This window comes from Budorcas taxicolor, chromosome 10, assembly GCF_023091745.1.
Source record: "Budorcas taxicolor isolate Tak-1 chromosome 10, Takin1.1, whole genome shotgun sequence".
NCBI classification, from domain to species: Eukaryota; Metazoa; Chordata; class Mammalia; order Artiodactyla; family Bovidae; genus Budorcas; species Budorcas taxicolor.
In genome coordinates, this window is record NC_068919.1 from 27,557,730 (window position 1) to 27,576,180 (window position 18,451).

General features: G+C 41.1%; 1 protein-coding gene across 1 annotated transcript in view; it reads right to left on the reverse strand.

Moving 5' to 3' along the window:
- The window catches only part of RYR3 (ryanodine receptor 3), a 573,341-nt gene that overhangs the window by 313,799 nt on the left and 241,091 nt on the right, over positions 1-18,451 (reverse strand). Inside the window, exons 4-6 of the mRNA XM_052647070.1 lie at positions 11,837-11,911; positions 9,513-9,591; positions 588-700 (exon numbers count right to left, since the gene is read on the reverse strand). Of these exons, the coding sequence (XP_052503030.1) occupies positions 588-700; positions 9,513-9,591; positions 11,837-11,911 (267 nt within the window). The remainder of the gene's footprint in view (positions 1-587; positions 701-9,512; positions 9,592-11,836; positions 11,912-18,451) is intronic.

Genomic DNA, 18,451 nt, shown 5'->3' on the forward strand with positions numbered 1-18,451 from the left:
ACACGTCCAATTCTCTTTCTCCCTCCAGTTATGGTTTTATATCCAACACTTTCTGGCTTGTTCCTAATTAGACAAGAGCTAACCAAAGTGATAAACTGAGTCCCTGGTGGCTCAGATGGTAAAGAATCTGCCTGCGATGCAGGAGATCCGGGTTTGACCCCTGGGTCAGGAAGATCCCCTGGAGAAGGGAGTGGCTATCCATTCCAGTATGCTTGCCTGGAAAATTCCATGGACAGAGAAGCCTGGAAGGCTACATTCCATGGGGTCACAAAGAGTTGGAAGACTGAACAACTAACACTACTATTAAAGGTAACTACTGTGTCAATTGTTGGCTTTTTAGGAAGTGCCTGGGGGCATTTAAGCTGGGAACAGTGCTTTAATCTAAAAAAAAAAAAAAAAAAAAAGTAAAGTTACATTCCAGGCCCCATGATAATATGGCAGGAGAGACAATCTCATCATGTCTCAAGTATACTGTGTAAAGCTAATCTTATCCTACCCAATCTGATGTGGTTCTGTTTTCCCTGGCCATCCATTCCTAAAAGAAACAAGTCTGGAAATGAAAGATGCTTGTGTTAGGAGGTACTTACAAGGTATCTTTCAGAGGACACACTGACGAGGATGAGGTCATCACCAATTCGAACCTTTTCTCCCTCAGACCTCTGCTTGGAAGCGGGATGAATGGTCCACCAACAGGCTTCTCCTACACAAAGGCTCCTTGAATTAGTGACTGCATCACAGAAGTCAATGTCCCTAACTCTGCCCCTCATTCTCCTTCCTCCTGTTGAGAATCCCTGAAACACACACATACACACGCACGCACCCTCCAGACCTCAATTTCTATTTATCTATAAGCATTCCAGTTACCCCCACATCTGCTCTTGATTATGTTTATCACTTTCATTTTCTTTACAAACAGAAAGATAGTGTTTGGAGAAGAATACTGGAGCCCAAAAGCTACAGAAGCCTTTGAGTATTTTTAATACACACAGAAAAATGATATATTTTTTTTCATATGCACCTACAAATATTTCAGAAATAACTTTGTTGGTCTACTGACCACTTACAGACCGTTATCTTTGCCTCACCCCTTCCTCATGAAGTTCTACTAAATCATCAGTGATTTCACTAAAAAAAAAAAAAAAAATCAGAAAAAATCTAAAGGTCTAAATCTATAAGGTCTAAGACAGCAGGTAAGAAATAAATAGCAAAGGAGAAAAATTGATATTTTGGGGAAAGGAATGTCAAAAGATGCTTTTAGCCAAGACAAAGCTACAACTCCAGTCTCTGGGTAAGAAAATGGATTGAGAAGTTGATCCTAAGAAGTAAGTCCACTCCTGCTACATATTCTCCAGAAATTCTGTGGAATTGGAGGTAGCAGTTCCTTGTGAAGGCAACCATAGAAGATGGGGTTGAAAACAGGAGGAGTGGCTGAAAGTTTTAAGGGAACATTTGATCTTTTTCTCTATCCTGCAGGCCAGGCGACTCTTCCTCCTCCACTCTACAGAAGAATAGAAGTGATATCCGTGGAATGACAAACCACTCCAGGTATCAGGCACTGTCAGACATGGAAGTAAAGAGTATCGCTGAAAATGGAAAATAATTAGAATTCTGTGCTCTGATTAGTAAAATCTCAGCTCCCTTTCCTCTACCTCCATTCCTCAGCTTCCAGAATGCCAGCTGTGATGCTGAACCACCCCCGACCCAAATGAAGATTACTGTTTAGTTTGGAAGCAAAACTACCCAACAAAAACCATACTGCTGCTTGGGCATATCCAGTGCAATGTCCAGGTCCCTGCTAGATTATCGCAAAGTGAAACTTAACACATGGCAAGCCACTCACACAGCTGGGGCTTCCTGTCAGTTTTTACTGCCTTTTACTGATCTAAACATCAGCTGGAACCAGGGATAAGCTGACATGTAAGGAAAGTCTCTAACATGAACAACAGGAATAAACCAAAAAGTGGGGAAAGGGGAAAAATGAAGATTACAGAGAGCTAAAGATAACTTCAAACAAATCTTAGAATTAATAATCTCAGAGGCATAAGGAAAAGTAACATTCATGAAGCAGCTAGGAGAGTATCCATGAAGTGTCCCTTCAAAGAGAAAAAAATCTCTTTGATCCTGAAAAAGAGAGAAAGAAACAGGAAAGTTATAGGATAAAGTTGAAAATTTTTCCCACAATGAAGAATGAAGAAAAGCAGATTAGAAACAAGACTGCAAAGAAAATTAGAAAACCAACCTAGAGGAATTTCAGAAAGCAGTAAGAGAACATGAAGGGAGAACATTAACTAAAAGATATTTAACTTTTCCCAAGGCTGAAAGACAAACATTTTTAGAATGAAGGGGCCCACAGAGTCCCTAGCACAGTGGAGAACGGACATACACATGCACACACACCAGGGTCCACTCCTGTGAGACTAAGAACAAGAAAGAAAGAAAAGAAAAAAAAGAACAAGAAAGATCCAGGACAAGACAGCACTGTAGAACTGTAGACATCAGGGCAAAAGAGAAGATCCAGGTAGCTCAGAAAATATAAACAGGTCACACACAAAGGATCAGGAAGCATAATGTGGACAGACGTCTCAACAGCCAGACCAAAAGCTAGAAGAACACAAAAATCCTTCAGGGTGCTGAGAAAAAAATATTTCCCATATAGAATGCTTCTATGAATTACTTGTGAAGCTGAAATTAAGAAACTTTCAGACAACAATTTGTCTCCCATGGATATTTTCTGTAAAAGTTACTGGAAACGGGCTCCCCCAAAATGGTGTGATCAATCCATAAGGGAGGAAAACATGAGATCTGGGAAATACAGAATCTTGGAAAGAGGAAACAGGAATTTCCCTCATGATGGTGTATGTTTCTAAGAAGATGTAACCAACGGAACAGCTATTGTGACCGAATCTAATCAGGGACAGTTACTGTTCTATGGGACAGTTCGGAAATAAATGACTAGGTCATGGAAACTAAAGCAACAAACAAGGCAGTTATTAAGTAGTGGAAAGCACAAAGGTAATACCACAAAGTGGACTGACCATAGTACATCATGAGTCTCATTTGCAAATAAAAGTTACAGTTATGCTGATGTAAGTAGTTACTATTGACTTGATAGTTATATAAAAAAAAGGTGCAAATATACTAGGCAAATATACTAGGTGGAAAGAGAAAACAGAAGAGAGGAGCACAAGAGGTACATTTTTATTATTCACTTAGGACATGAATATATCATGCCCAATCTGGAAAGAATAACTAAAAAGCAGTAAGCCGTATGACTACGCACAGTGGGGAACATACTGGAGGAGCTGAAAGTGGATGCCTGAGAGGCGGGGGTCCAGAACAGGGAGGGGTGGGGCAAGAGGTAGATGCTTTCCGTACGCAAAAGAGCACTATGTCTCTCTTTATGTTCAGGTATTACTTTGATTCACTGTGGATAAATAAATATGATAACATTGATTACACTTTAATTAGACTTAAAATTTTATAACAGAAGACGCTGGTCTCTACATTCAAAGAGGAAAATGACAGGTGTGTATCCATCATGTGCACTGGACCACTGAGGGGGATCAGGATGAAGCGGTCCTAAAGAGATGCATAGGAGAAGGGCACCTTTGCTCTCTCACCCTCTCCTGGGAGCAGGGAGTGGTCTGGAGCCCAGGAATGGCCCAATCCCTAAGTCAGTAGGGTATGTGGGGCCAGTTGAGGATCCTAAAATGTTTTTTCCCCCCAATTCTAAACTAATCCTAAATCTATGTCTAGAAAACACCAACAAAAACTTTCGAAAGGGAAAAAAAGAAAGAACTCCTTAAAGCAAAACCAAGGGCAAAATGGTCATCAGTTCTGTTAAGTCAGTCAAATAATTTATTATCCACTGTGCAGGGGAAACGCTTCCAGAAATATTCAAGAAACTGCTTCCAAACTTCTCCTCACATTCTCCTAGACATTCAACTCAACTATTGTTTTCAATTCAGAAGTGGCTTCTGAGTCAAAAGTGCATTCCCAGGATGACCTGGGTAAACAAAGCAATGCTATTCTGTTGGTTCCTGAGCAACCCTCCTTTTAAGGAGAGAAGACTCACCCCAGGCCATACTGAACTGTATCTGAGCTGCAGCGAAGTTATTTCCCTCTCCCACGTATACCAAGCTGACTTTCTTCAAGGTGAATATGAAATGGGTTGGGGATGAGGGAGGTAAAATAAATTATTTTAGGCTCTAGGTTTTCATGTGGATACCAACAGAGGAACTCCCCAGGTCATTAGGTGCCCAATATGCTACTGGAGATCAGAGGAGAAATAACTCCAGAAAGAACGAAGGGATGGAGCCAAAGCAAAAACAATACCCAGCTGTGGATGTGACTGGTGATATAGAAGCAAGATCCGATGCTGTAAAGAGCAATATTGCATAGGAACCTGGAATGTCAGGTCCATGAATCAAGGCAAATTGGAAGTGGTCAAACAAGAGATGGCAAGGGTGACTGTCAACATTTTAGGAATCAGCGAACTAAAATGGACTGGAATGGGTGAATTTAACTCAGATGACCATTATATCTACTACTGCAGGCAGGAATCCTTCAGAAAAAATGGACTAGTCATCATGGTCAACAAGAGAGTCCGAAATGCAGTACTTGGATGCAATCTCAAAAACGACAGAATGATCTCTGTTCATCTCCAAGGCAAACCATTCAATATCACAGTTATCCAAGTCTATGCCCCAACCAGTAACACTGAAGAAGCTGAAGCTGAATGGTTTTATGAAGACCTACAAGACCTTTTAGAACTAACATCCACAAAAGATGTCCTTTTCATTATAGGGGACTGGAATGCAAAAGTAGGAAGTCAAGAAACACCTGGAGTAACAGGCAAATTTGGCCTTGGAATGCGGAATGAAGCAGGGCAAAGACTAATAGAGTTTTGCCAAGCAAATGCACTGGTCATAGAAAACACCCTCTTCCAACAACACAAGAGACGACTCTACACATGGACATCACCAGATGGTCAACACCGAAATAAGATTGATTATATTCTTTGCAGCCAAAGATGGAGAAGCTCTATACAGTCAAAAAAAACAAGACCAGGAGCTGACTGTGGCTCAGATCATGAACTCCTTATTACCAAATTCAGACTGAAATTGAAGAAAGTAGGGAAAACCGCTAGACCATTTAGGTGTGACCTAAATCAAATCCCTTATGATTATACAGTGGAAGTGAGAAATAGATTTAAGGGCCTAGATCTGATAGATAGAGTGCCTGATGAACTATGGAATGAAGTTCGTGACATTGTGCAGGAGACAGGGATCAAGACCATCCCCATGGAAAAGAAATGCAAAAAAGCAAAATGGCTGTCTGGGAAGGCCTTACAAATAGCTGTGAAGAGAAGAGAGGTGAAAAGCAAAGGAGAAAAGGAAAGATATAAGCATCTGAATGCAGAGTTCCAAAGAATAGCAAGAAGAGATAAGAAACCCTTCTTCAGTGATGAATGCAAAGAAATAGAGGAAAAGAACAGATTGGGAAAGACTAGACATCTCTTCAAGAAAATTAGAGATACCAAGGAGACATTTCATGCAAAGATGGGCTTGATAAAGGACAGAAATGGTATGGACCTAACAGAAGCAGAAGATATTAAGAAGAGGTGGCAAGAATACACGGACGAACTGTATAAAAAAGATCTTCACGACCCAGATAGTCATGATGATGTGATCACTCACCTAGAGCCAGACATCTTGGAAAGTGAAGTCAAGTGGGCCTTAGAAAGCATCACTACGAACAGAGCTAGTGGAGGTGATGGAATTCCAGTTGAGCTATTTCAAATCCTGAAAGATGATGCTGTGAAAGTGCTGCACTCAATCTGCCAGCAAATTTGGAAAACTCAGCAGTGGCCACAGGACTGGAAAAGGTCACTTTTCACTCCAATCCCAAAGAAAGGCAGTGCCAAAGAATGCTCAAACTACCACACAGTTGCACTCATCTCACATGCTAGTAAAGGAATGCTCAAAATTCTCCAAGCCAGGCTTCAGTAATACATGAACCGTGAACTCCCTGATGTTCAAGCTGGTTTTAGAAAAGGCAGAGGAACCAGAGATCAAATTGCCAACATCTGCTGAATCATGGAAAAAGAGAGTTCCAGAAAAACATCTATTTCTGCTTTATTGACTATGCCAAAGCCTTTGACTCTGTGGATCACAATAAACTGTGGAAAATTCTGAAAGAGATGGGAATACAAGACCACCTGACCTGCCTCTTGAGAAATCTGTATGCAGTTCAGGAAGCAACAGTTAGAACTGGACATGGAACAACAGGATGGTTCCAAATAGGAAAAGGAGTATGTCAAGGCTATATATTGTCACCCTGCTTATTTAACTTCTATGCAGAGTACATCATGAGAAACGCTGGACTGGAAGAAACACAAGCTGGAATCAAGATTGCCGGGAGAAATATCAATCACCTCAGATATGCAGATGACACCATCCTTATGGCAGAAAGTGAAGAGGAACTCAAAAGCCTCTTGATGAAAGTGAAAGAGGAGAGTGAAGAAGTTGGCTTAAAGCTCAACATTCAGAAAATGAAGATCATGGCATCTGGTCCCATCACTTCATGGGAAACAGTGGAAACAGTGTCAGACTTTATTTTTTGGGGCGGTCCAGAATCACTGCAGATGGTGATTGCAGCCATGAAATTAAAAGATGCTTACTCCTTGGAAGGAAAGTTATGACCAACCTAGATAGCATATTCAAAAGCAGAGACATTACTTTGCCGACTAAGGTCTGTCTAGTCAAGGCTATGGTTTTTCCTGTGGTCATGTATGGATGTGAGAGTGGGACTGTGAAGAAGGCTGAGTGCTGAAGAATGATGCTTTTGAACTGTGGTGTTGGAGAAGACTCTTGAGAGTCCCTTGGACTGCAAGGAGATCCAACCAGTCCATTCTGAAGATCAACCCTGGGATTTCTTCGGAGAGAATGATGCTAAAGCTGAAACTCCAGTACTTTGGCCACCTCATGCGAAGAGTTGACTCATTGGAAAAGACTCTGATGCTGGGAGGGATTGGGGTCAGGAGGAGAAGGGGACGACAGAGGATGAGATGGCTGGATGGCATCACGGACTCGATGGACGTGAGTCTGAGTGAACTCCGGGAGTTGGTGATGAACAGGGAGGCCTTGCGTGCTGCGATTCACGGGGTCGTGAAGAGTCGGACACGACTGAGCGACTGAACTGAACTGAACTGAGGTTTTCTTGAACGCCTGGTCAACCCTGTCCCCCATCTTTCTGCCAACGTCAGCCGCTTCTGAAAAGCCAGCTTGAACCTGGGTTGATGCATGTGTTTCCCTCATCTGTTAGCAGAATTCATACCAAGTTTGATTTCAGGAATTTGGGGTTAAAAAACGTGGTAGAATGAGTAATATTCTCTGCTATTTCCCTATATTTTTACTGAAGCCTCTAGTAACTAAAAACAAAAAATAGGTTTCCTGAACACATGACTAGAGAGTGGTTATTTTTTAAATTTCTTCCCAAGTCTCAAAAAGTCTAAAGTCATTTTTTGGTATAAATAGTATGACCATACATGACTTTTCCGATTACATGCTCCAAGACAGACAGTTGGTTTATATTTAGGGGTCAGCTTACACTCAGAATGTGTCACTTCTCTTATTTTGTAATTTTCAGCAAAAGTTGACAACACCTTAGAGGAAATTATATTTTAAGAATAACACGGTTTAGCTGAAAACAAAGCAACCTCAAATCATATTCAAATATAATCTGACTTTAGTAAAACAAAGAAACAAACAAAAACCAAACCTAGAGGGCTGAGGCAGGCCCACTCTTCTGCTCTGTATAAAAAGGGGAAGAGAAGGAGAGGTGGGGGGCTTACGTCAGGTGTTCTTGGACATGACTGTGTATGATCCAGAAATAACAGATCCAGAGTAAACCCTAGATTCCTTCCCCCCAGATTAAATGTAGGTTAAATTCTAGATTTTTAAAAACAGGTTAAACTATACCTTTTTTTTTTTTTCTAAATCATATGTAAAATCAGATAATCTTGGACCATCTCCTTCTGTACTGCTGTAGTTTTAGAATAATTACATGAAATTTGTCCTTCTTTGGCCCCAACAATTTGGGGGAAAATGTCATAATATTAAAGACTTTCTCCAATGAGACTCTTCCTGCCATGTGACCTAGGCTGTTTGCTCTTCCCTGGCCTTTTTTCCTGCCCAATTTCTAAGCCTGGGGCTCAGCTTCAGAGCAGGTCTATGTAACATCCTTCCAGTAAACTCTTTCTGCTTGAGTTAACGGAGTCAGTTTCTGCTGTTTGCAACCAAGAATCCTGATTGGTTCATAAGCCCAACCTCTAAACGGAGCAGAAATTACATATGTAATGCCCTTGGCAGGCAGATTGCTCATGAATATTTCCAGCCACAGGAAACATCTTCCATCTCGAGGCCAGCTGTTCCTTTGCTGGATACTGCAGGTATTACAGAGTGATTTCCATCACTGAGATGAAATGGGCCTATTTTCAACGTCTATCCATTGTTCCACTGGTCTTTGGAATAACCTACAGCAAGTCAGCCCCTTCTTTGATTAACTAGAAACATTTGTTGATAGTTATCTTAGTCATCTGTTCCTTCATTTAAACCTGTATCATCCTGGTTACCATCTTTTTTAGGATCCGCCACTTGACTGTCATTTTTGATTGAACTAAAATTAAAAAAAATAGCCAGTGTTTCCCATACTATATGATGTATAGTGCTAATGGTGGAGGGCAGTTAAGCAACACTGAGTCATATAGAGAGAAATTTCCTTTACTACTTTCAAACCTTTTGACTCTAACAGAAAGTTTTCAGTTTGGAGCTTGTATACTATGAACACTTTTCTAATATTTGCCAACATTCTTCAATTATTGAGTGACATGGTTTTCTTTACGTTATATTCATTTTTACAGCAAGCAATACCAGTTTTCTACTTACAGCAATGATGTTAGTTTTGTCTATAAAATTTTAAATACAAAAGTAAATTTAAGGAAAAATATAAATTAATAATACAGTTGATGCACAGGAATGGCAGATCTATGAAGGTGGATATCATTGACTAATATCTGGGAAACACTGCTTTAAAAATAGCTGATTCAATGCAGAATAAAATGGGACTAGTTTTTTTTTTTTAATCTAGACTATACTTTATTATGTAAACCTTCATTATGCTTTGTTTTTTAAAGCGGTTATTCATTACCATTGGTTTTTATCAGGAATACCTTCTCTACTTATTTTCAGTATCTAACCCTAAAAATTGTTTTTCTTTGAGACTCTGGCAGATTGTGGTTAAAGCCTCATGCTCACCTTCATTTCGCATTCCTATGTTTTCATTCTGCATTCCAATAATATTCTTTATTAGTCTTCTTTTCCAGAGTTCTATCAGACCTATTTCTTGACCAGGTTGGTTTCGAATCCCAAATGATTTGCGTCCAGCCTCCTTCTCAAACCCCCCCAGCCCAAGATCTCACTGAGCAGCAGATCTAGGGCACGTTGACTTACCTGTGGCGTGTTCCCGTAGACCTACATCAAAGGCAAGTTTATCCGTCTGGGATCTTGATGTGGTCAAACATGTTAGATACTGTGGAATAAGAGCAGATGCTAGTAAAGTTATACTCTTCTGTCAGATCTTGGCATCTCACCATTAGCTGGCTTCTCTGTTTCAACACTGAGCTGCTATGAAGAGGGCTTCTTGATTGTTCATGGCTACAGTGCTTCTGGGATATATTTTCATAATGTATTTAAAACCTTGAAGATGTTCTTATCTGATGACCCAGTGATTTGACTCATAGGACTATGAGAAATAAGTTTAAATAGAAAAAGTTTGAAATATGAAATATCCTTTAGTTCAAAGATACTCTGAAACTTTTAAACTGAGAATATGAATAGAACATAAATGACCAACAATAATGGAAAGGTTGATAAACTCTGGTACTTCATTTTATGGAATATTATGTTACCATGGAGAGTATTTATCAAGAGTGTAGAACAGTATGGAATATATACAAAACAGTGTACTTGTATGGTTGCCATGTATGCAAAATTCAAATGCCTAGCAACTGGGCTAAAGCGAATCACACCAAACTGAGAGCAGGTTGTCTTTGGACAGTGGGAACATCCATGATAATATCCTCATTTCTATTTATTTTCTGCTTTTCAGTTTTTCTATCAGCTTTAAAGCTTCTCAAATAATGTCTGATTTTTTTAAATTATAAAAATACATGTGCATGTAAAATTGAAAAATTATTTTCAAAAGTAACTTAATAAAGGAAAAAAGTCCACAGCCTATTCCCTGCCTCCTTTATTGACAGGCACAGCAAGTGGTCTTAGCATTGGACTGAGAGGCAGATATGCATTTGGTACAAACTTTCCGAGTTATAATTCTAATTCTCTGCAACAGGAAAACACAGAATCATTGTATTGTATAGCCATCTCTCATGGGCTTTATTCTCAGAGCTACTCCTAAAAGGAACTGGCTAGTATAGGGTTCATGTTAACTGTGAGTGCGATTTCTTGGGAGTAGAGGTCAACCAACCTCATGTTGACTAATGTAAACCTTCCTCTTTGTAGCACAATGCTAGCCTGAGTTTTTAAAGCCAAGAGAAGTATACTGTTTGAGCATTTATTTATTCCATTTAGGGAGAAAAAGAGAGGTGCTAGGGTTTTATTTACCCTATGGATAAGCACCAGATTCCTAAAGATAAATGATCACCTCTCAGTTCTAGAGATTGCCAGGGTGCAAAATTTCCCTACTCTCTAACAGTCCCCATCTTCTGCTCAGATAACTTTCCATTTGGTCATTTTTGTTTGTCCTTTGCCACAAGGGACTATCACAGATGAATGTTCAGGCTGAAAAGGTCAACTTCTTACCAGTGTTCAGGAAAAAAAAATGCTGCAATAAATAAATTATTTAAGAAGCAGCTGCTGTTCTGCCTGCCAATTTGACAGTTCAAGCTTTGAGACGAATTTTGCAGTGTCCGCTGCAGGTGTAAAATGTGTGAAAATAAAGTCCTGAGTTAACATAACAGTTTTTCACTGGGGTTAGAGAAAGAAATGTTCCTTACGCTGATAGTAAGGGAGAATGATACATGTAGGAACTGGGGGTAAATATCATTAGAATTGCCTCATATTATACTTGACCGAGGTCATGATATTCCTCTTAACACTCCCTGCAAAAGAACTGCAATATTTGAATTTTAGAAATTACATTTATTAAAACTTGAAAAAAAATTCAAGTTATATTGAGTTATCTAATTTCGGTTAATTCTAGTTCTAGATCCCTGAAGAGTTATAGCTTGATCTGCTTTCTGTGACTGCTCTGCTCTTTATCTGCTTCCTGCCTCTGGATTAACGTAATACCTTCAAATTCAGGAATGAAGGACCAGATATCATCCTATTTCCTTTAGCTAGTAAAAGAGAAATTTTACAAAAATCCCATTTGATTGCTTTTCCACCTATGCTGGTTATCCTTATACATGCGAGTCATCAGTTATTCCAGGTATATCTGATCATCCAGTCAACAAATATTTTCTAAGCATTTATCAGAGCACCACACTTGGTCAAGTTAGGTTTAGTTACATAAATTTTTTTAAAAAGACATAATCCTTTTCCTTATGGAGTGGCAGGGAAGGTGGTCAGATGTTAAGTAAACACAGATGTACAACTGCTAAGTGAGGTAAGTTACTAAGACAGTAATGTACTATAATTTCCATTCCAAGTGACTCCCGCTGACTTCTTAACCTGATTGAGACACTCGCTGACTTCCCACCCTTTCCCTCCTCCTCAGCCTCCTTCCTGAGTGATGACAGCGATCCAGGTGAGCTTACCATGCCACTGAAGGAGTGCCGCAGGAGAATTGCATGGCCATACAGCAGGGTCCTGTGGCCACCCCCTTGTGCTGCCTGTGGGGAGAGAGGGCAAGAAGTGTCAGCACGGGCCAGGGGTGGCCACTCTGAGGGCAAAGCATTCTTGGAGGACACACTACAAAGGAAAGACCCATGGCGAAGCTCCCAAGGAATTCATTCTAGAAGCGAGTGGCCAGCCTACAGGCGGGGAGGCGACTGGTTGACCACAGCCATGCAACATCCTTGGGAGAGGGTGGGTGGGGCCAAACCTCTTCTCCAGAATGGCCCCTGCCCGGAATCAGCAGAAACCCAGAGCTGTTCTATCAGAAAAGCACGTGGATGAGATAGGTACTGCTTACCTTCCTTTGAAACTTCTCAGAAGCGTTCAGTGAGAGAGAGAAACAAATGTGATGTAACTACAGCCTAGTGACACAAAGGCGGTGTACGGGGTTGGGGGGACAAGGCATACCATATACTCAGTCTGTGCCTTGTGGACTTTTTAAGGCACCTGTGCCTCCTACTCGCTCACTTAAACGGGTCTAATTTACCTTCATTTCACCAGTTAGTGATGGCTCCGATATCCGGGTCTTTAAAAGGGTAACCAGTGACGGGGAATAGATATCTCCTCCACTTAAGGGGCCGTTTAGATGCCCTCTCTCTGCCCCACCAGGCAGCTCCGCTCTGGCTGTCCACTCAGTGGCAGTCTGAGCCGTGGGACAGGCCCAAGAAGAGACAGCCCCACATAAAGCCACTGGTGTCTGCCTCTTGCTTTTCCTTTTATTTGATTTGCACAACCATGATCTGAACTGAATAGTATTGACATGATAGGAGACAAAACCATTACGTATTCCAGTGACGGGTGACCAGGTAACATGGAAACCTGAAATCTATAGAAGACTTTAGATTTTTTTTTTTTTTTTATCATTTTCAACCTTTTACCCAAGTCTCTCCCTGTCATGTGAACTTGCCCTCAGAGGCAGTCACACTTTTTTGATCACACACTCCTTTTAGGAAAAAATATGTGAGCATAGGCTCCCATCCCCAAATACACACAAAAAGAAAGTTCAAAGCCTGAGATTAAAAATTAATATGGAGAGAGTAACATGGAAACCTACAATACCATATATAAAATAGATAGCCAATGGGAATTTGCTGTATGATTCAGGGAACTTAAACAGGGGCTCTGTGATAATCTAGAAGGGTGGCATGGAGAGGGAGATGGAAGGGAGGTTTGGGAGGGAGGGGACATGGGTGTACCTATGGCTGATTCTTGCTGATGTTTGAAAGAAAATCACAAAATTCTGTAAAGCAATCATCCTTCAATTAAAAAACTAAAGTGGCAAAAAAAGGAAAAAAAAAATGTTGGCTAGCCAAGGTAGAATTAAAAAAAAAAAAAAAGTAATTGTACAGAGAAATTCTAACATTTTCTTTCCATAAGCCAAGGGCACCCCTTATGCATGGTATTTTAGTCAGCGCTACAGAGCAGCAGCCCAAGGGCTGGTTTCAGGGTCTGCTCGTCTCTGTGTTGACCCTCCTTCAGGGCCACAGACAATAAGGGGGAAAGAAGGCAGAGTACTTCTACTTCAACTCTATTCAGATTAAATTTGGATTAACAGAATCACCCTGTCAAAGAGATGATTTTTCATGTCATATCATGAGCCTAAAGAAAAGGGAAAAAATAAATGTGGTATCTTCTTAAAAAGAAGCCAGCAACTATATATAAATGTGGCTGTGCTTTTTCCATAGCTATAGAGATATTTAAATGCTCTCTAGACTTTAATACTATGAAAAGATTAAATGTTCTTTGCAGTGCTTTAGGATTTCTTGAAACCATCTGAACTAACTTTAGTTGCTGTATTTACAAATGTGTCAACAGCTTCCTTTAGAATTAGTCATACTGAAAGAGTTTTCATATCTCGTCAGTCTCACTGGTATTCTTCCTGTATAGTTGTACTACTGCAAGTGAATTGATAACTTGTGAGGGTTTATGGTGTGGCTTTACGCTCCCAGATTAGTCTTGTGTCTCAAACTGAACTCTACTTCCCATTGTTTATCATGGGTTACACTTTCCTCCAATTTGAGGACTTGTTAAGTAAAGAATCAGGAATTGCTGACCCCCCCCAGAGCGGCACTAAGGGGCTTGTGCTCCCCTTCTCTGGCAATGCTGGCAACATTCTTGGCCCTCATGGCCTCTATTTTGATGCCAGCAGAAAAGCAGAGAGACTTAACTATCCCACTGGGCTTGTATGGGACGTCACAAGCCGCCTCCTCTCTCTGCTAAGGCAGTGGGTCTTAGGTGCCTGAGAGTATCAGCTTGTTAATACACAGACTGCTGGGCTCCACTCCACAGTGTCTGCTTTGCTAGGCCTGGGGTGAGCCTGAGAACATGCGTTTCTAAAGTGTTCTGGGGAAAATGGCATTGACAGATGCCGCTGGTCCAGAACCACATTTTGAGGACCACTGCTTTAAGGAATGATCAAGTTTCAGTGGTAGCACGGCGAAGGAGCTTTTTCTGCAGAAGCTCTGGTAATCATCATTCCAGAGAACACTATCCTTGGCACAAACCACACTCTACAACCATTGGGTGCTTTACAACCATCATAGCTTATTCTCCTCACTTTTCAAGGTAGGGGTGATTTCATACTCTCGGAATGTGAAGAATCTGAAATTCAGAGATAAGGGTCTTGCCTTAGCTAGATGTCACACAGCTCGATGTGGTGGTGAGGGGAACTGAACTCAGAGTTGAGTCTAAAACCTGACTCATTTCACCCAATTTTTTAAATAATATATTCATTTGCCTACTGTGTACAAAACCAGGGAACACAGCACCAGGAAGAATAGAAAGATCCTGTCTCAGCTCCTCAGCTTCGTGAAGGAGAACTGACACAACTGTGTCAATTAAACGAGCTCTGCTAGTACGGCAGGCACAGACTATAGTGAGTGAGTCACCTCATTTTACCTCTTGATTAGTGTTGCAAAGTGACAATGGAATTACCTCCATTTTACAGAAGCACAAACCGAGGCTTTGAGAAGTAAAGTAACTTGCTCAAAGTCATATAGGTTCCAAGGGTAGAGCTGGAATTTAATAAAGGGGAGGATTTAACTATGTGCTCTATTACAACATTTTCTTGTCTGTATTCTGGCAGGAGACAAGGCTTGTGCATAAAAACCCATGTTACAGAGACATCCCTGTTAAAAGAGGGGAAGACAAACAACACTGGAATAGGAATAGACCAGAAAGGTGATGAGGGTGTTAAGGAGCTGCTTATATTCTGGAAGGATCCTTGACATCTAACAATGAAACAAACAAAAAAAAATAAGGACCCCACACAGGCAAAGGGTTGGAGGTTGAGACTATGAAGTTCATGGGGGGAACTGGTAGACAATTCACTGGTTAGGGTTGGAAGAAAGGGAATAGCTGGCAATGACTTGGGGCTGTTGGACTATGGAGAGTCACATCTGACGGTTCAACAACTAATGGGACACTGGGGGAGACTTTTGCATGGAGAACAATAAAAACTGTACCTTAGGAAGGTAACCCTGACTGCAAAATGGTAAAAGAACTGGAGGCATCAAACCCTAAGGACAGAAAAGATGGCTCTCATTCAATTTCCAAGACAATCTAAAGAGAGGATATAGACTGAAAAATCTTAGAATCATCCCTTACTTCTCCCTTTCTCTCACATGCCACAGTCCATCCAAAGCACCTTCGGTGCCACCTTCAGATTATATTCTCTATCCACCTACTACTCAGCGCCCCTCTGCTTTCAGTCTGGTCTCTCCTACTGCTCCGTCTCACCCCGGCTCTAACGATGGCCTCTTAACTGTGTTCCCCGCTGCACCCTTTCTGGTTACAGTCTGAGCTAACACAGCAGTCACAGCTGTCTTTTTTAAGACTGTCAATCACCTCACATGACTTTCCTACTCAACCCTCCTCTCATGATTTCCTTTCACACTGTGGCTTCTAAGGCTGTGCATCAGGAACTGTCAAAATATTCTCTATAAAAGATGAGACAGTAAGTAACTGGAGTGTTGCAGGACACATGTTACATAGTCTTCTTTTTAAACAATTTTTTCATAAATTAAAAGCTCTTTTTACCTAGAGGGCTGTATATAAACAGGCATAGGCTAGATCTGACCTGCTGTTGTGATCCCTGCCCTACTTAATGTGGTCCCCTCCACCTATCTGACCTCGTCACCTGCCAGGAGGAGGGTCTCTACCACCCACTCTGCTCCAGCCATGTGGCCCTTACTCTATTCTTCAGACATGCAAATTCCTCCTGCAGGGCCTTTGCACATGTGCTTCCCTCTGTCTGAAATGCTCTTCCTTCAACATTCTCATGGCTCATTCCCATTCTGATCCATCTCTGTGCTCAGATATCTCATTAGTGAAGCCTCCTCTGTTCATCCTTCCTAAAAGACAATCCCCCTTACTGGACAACATTTTTTTTTTTTTTTGCTTTTTTATTTCTCATGGCATTTATTAGCTTATATATTATTTTTGATATGTATCTCTTTTCCCTCTCTCCCCAAGGACATAAGCTCCATGAGTCTTTGGTATATCCTCTGTCGCATCTATATGACTTATCAGTGCCTGGCAAACAAGCACGTAATGTCATTTTCATATTCATATTTCCTGAATGAATGAATAATAACTGGATGAGGTGGTCATTTTGCCTCCTTTACACAGATGGGAAAAGAGAAACTCTCCTATGATCAGCTTGTGAATTTGGATTTGAACTTGAGTCTAACCACAAGTTCTACCAACTCTTTTCATTATTTGACACTAATTCTGGATAACATCCCAGGAAAGCAATGATGAGTCACATAGAAGACTTCTTGGATCCGTTCATAAGGGGGATCCAGACCTCACGTTAGTGAGACTTTATTGGGATGGCAGTTCTGTCTCTGCTGGGAGTGACCTTGGATGTCATCACTGGCAGGATGAGAATAAGTGGTACCATCTCATTGGACTGGAGTGGAGTAAGGGGAGAAGCCAGCAAAAGTGCCCTGATGCCATGTCCTATGGTAAAATGTTCCATGAGATCATTAATTCAATCATCTCATCTGTAATTGCAAAAGTGATTCTGTCACTGACATTTCTTTTGGTGGTTCCCAGAGGACACTGTCACCCAGTCAGATAAACCTGATATGGCAATAAAGGGAAGGGTAACTCTCTTTCTCTCCAGCCATACATGTTTCAAGACTATCAGATCTCTAAACCACCTTCTTTTATAATCTGGAACTCCAGACTCCACTTTAGGGGGTGCAAGGATTTGGAGAGACTCCTTGAGGATCTAACATAAGCTGTGAAAGCTTTGGGGGATACTTCCTGGAGGGCTGGTAAGGCGTGACATTACTTCCTGGGTGGTGATGTATGTACTTCCATCTTCCTTCCTCCCCCTACCCACCCTTATTCTTTTAGGCCATCAAAGAAAGAAAGAGGCCTTGCTAGAAGGTCACAGAGCAGTATTTCCTGAACACATGGGGGCCTTTTCCATCACCCAGGAGGTTTCCTTTGGCACAGCTGACAACTAAGTAACCATGATGCCATACAAAAAACAAAACAAAACACAAAACACAAAAAACTAGTAACCACCTAGCATCAGAAGTAAAAGGAACCTAATATGTTCAGTTAGAAAACATAGTGAAAATTTATATTTACCGTTGGTACAAAACATTAAAATTTTAAGGAATTTTCCTAAATGTTGAGCTAAACATTCAAAATGAAACCACAAACTTTTGCTCTATAAAGTAAAACCTGATTTGGTGAAATGCAAAGGTGTACTTTGTTGCTGCTGCTGCTGCTGCTAAGTCGCTTCAGTCGTGTCCGACTCTGTGCGACCCCATAGATGGCAGCCCACCAGGCTCTGCCGTCCCTGGGATTCTCCAGGCAAGAACACTGGAGTGGGTTGCCATTTCCTTCTCCAATGCATGAAAGTGAAAAGTGAAAGTGAAGTCGCTCAGTCGTGTCCGACTCTTAGCGACCCCATGGACTGCAGCCCACCAGGCTCCTTCGTCCATGGGGTTTTCCAGGCAAGAGTACTGGAGTGGGGTGCCATTGCCTTTTCCGGTCTAGTCACTCAGTGGTGTCCAACTCTTCACGACCCCAGGGACTGCAGCCTCCCAGGCTCCTCCATCTATGGGGTTTTCCAGGCAAGAGGACTGGAGTGGGGCGCCCACAGAATGAGAATACTAGTGTTTGCTAATGCTCAGTCTCCTAAACAGAACTTACAGATTCAGTGTAGTTTTAATGAAAATTCCGGTAGGGTATTTTGGAATTCAACAAAATCACTATAAAATTAATCTACAAACATAAACAATAAGAAAGTTTTATTCTAAAAAGGAACCACGTTTTAGGAAATGTCAAGAAGCAAAATTAGTTCATTGATTCTGGTAATGGTTCAAAAGAAAAATGTAATACAATACAGATAGTCCATAAACAAATCTGAAATGCAGCACATGATAAAGCAGATTTTTTAGTACAATGAGGGGAAGACACGACGATTAAGCAAATGTCTCTTTGATATACGGATAGCAAAACAGAAAAGTATTCAGTAAGATCCACAGGAAATATAAAAGATAGGTTCTGGATGG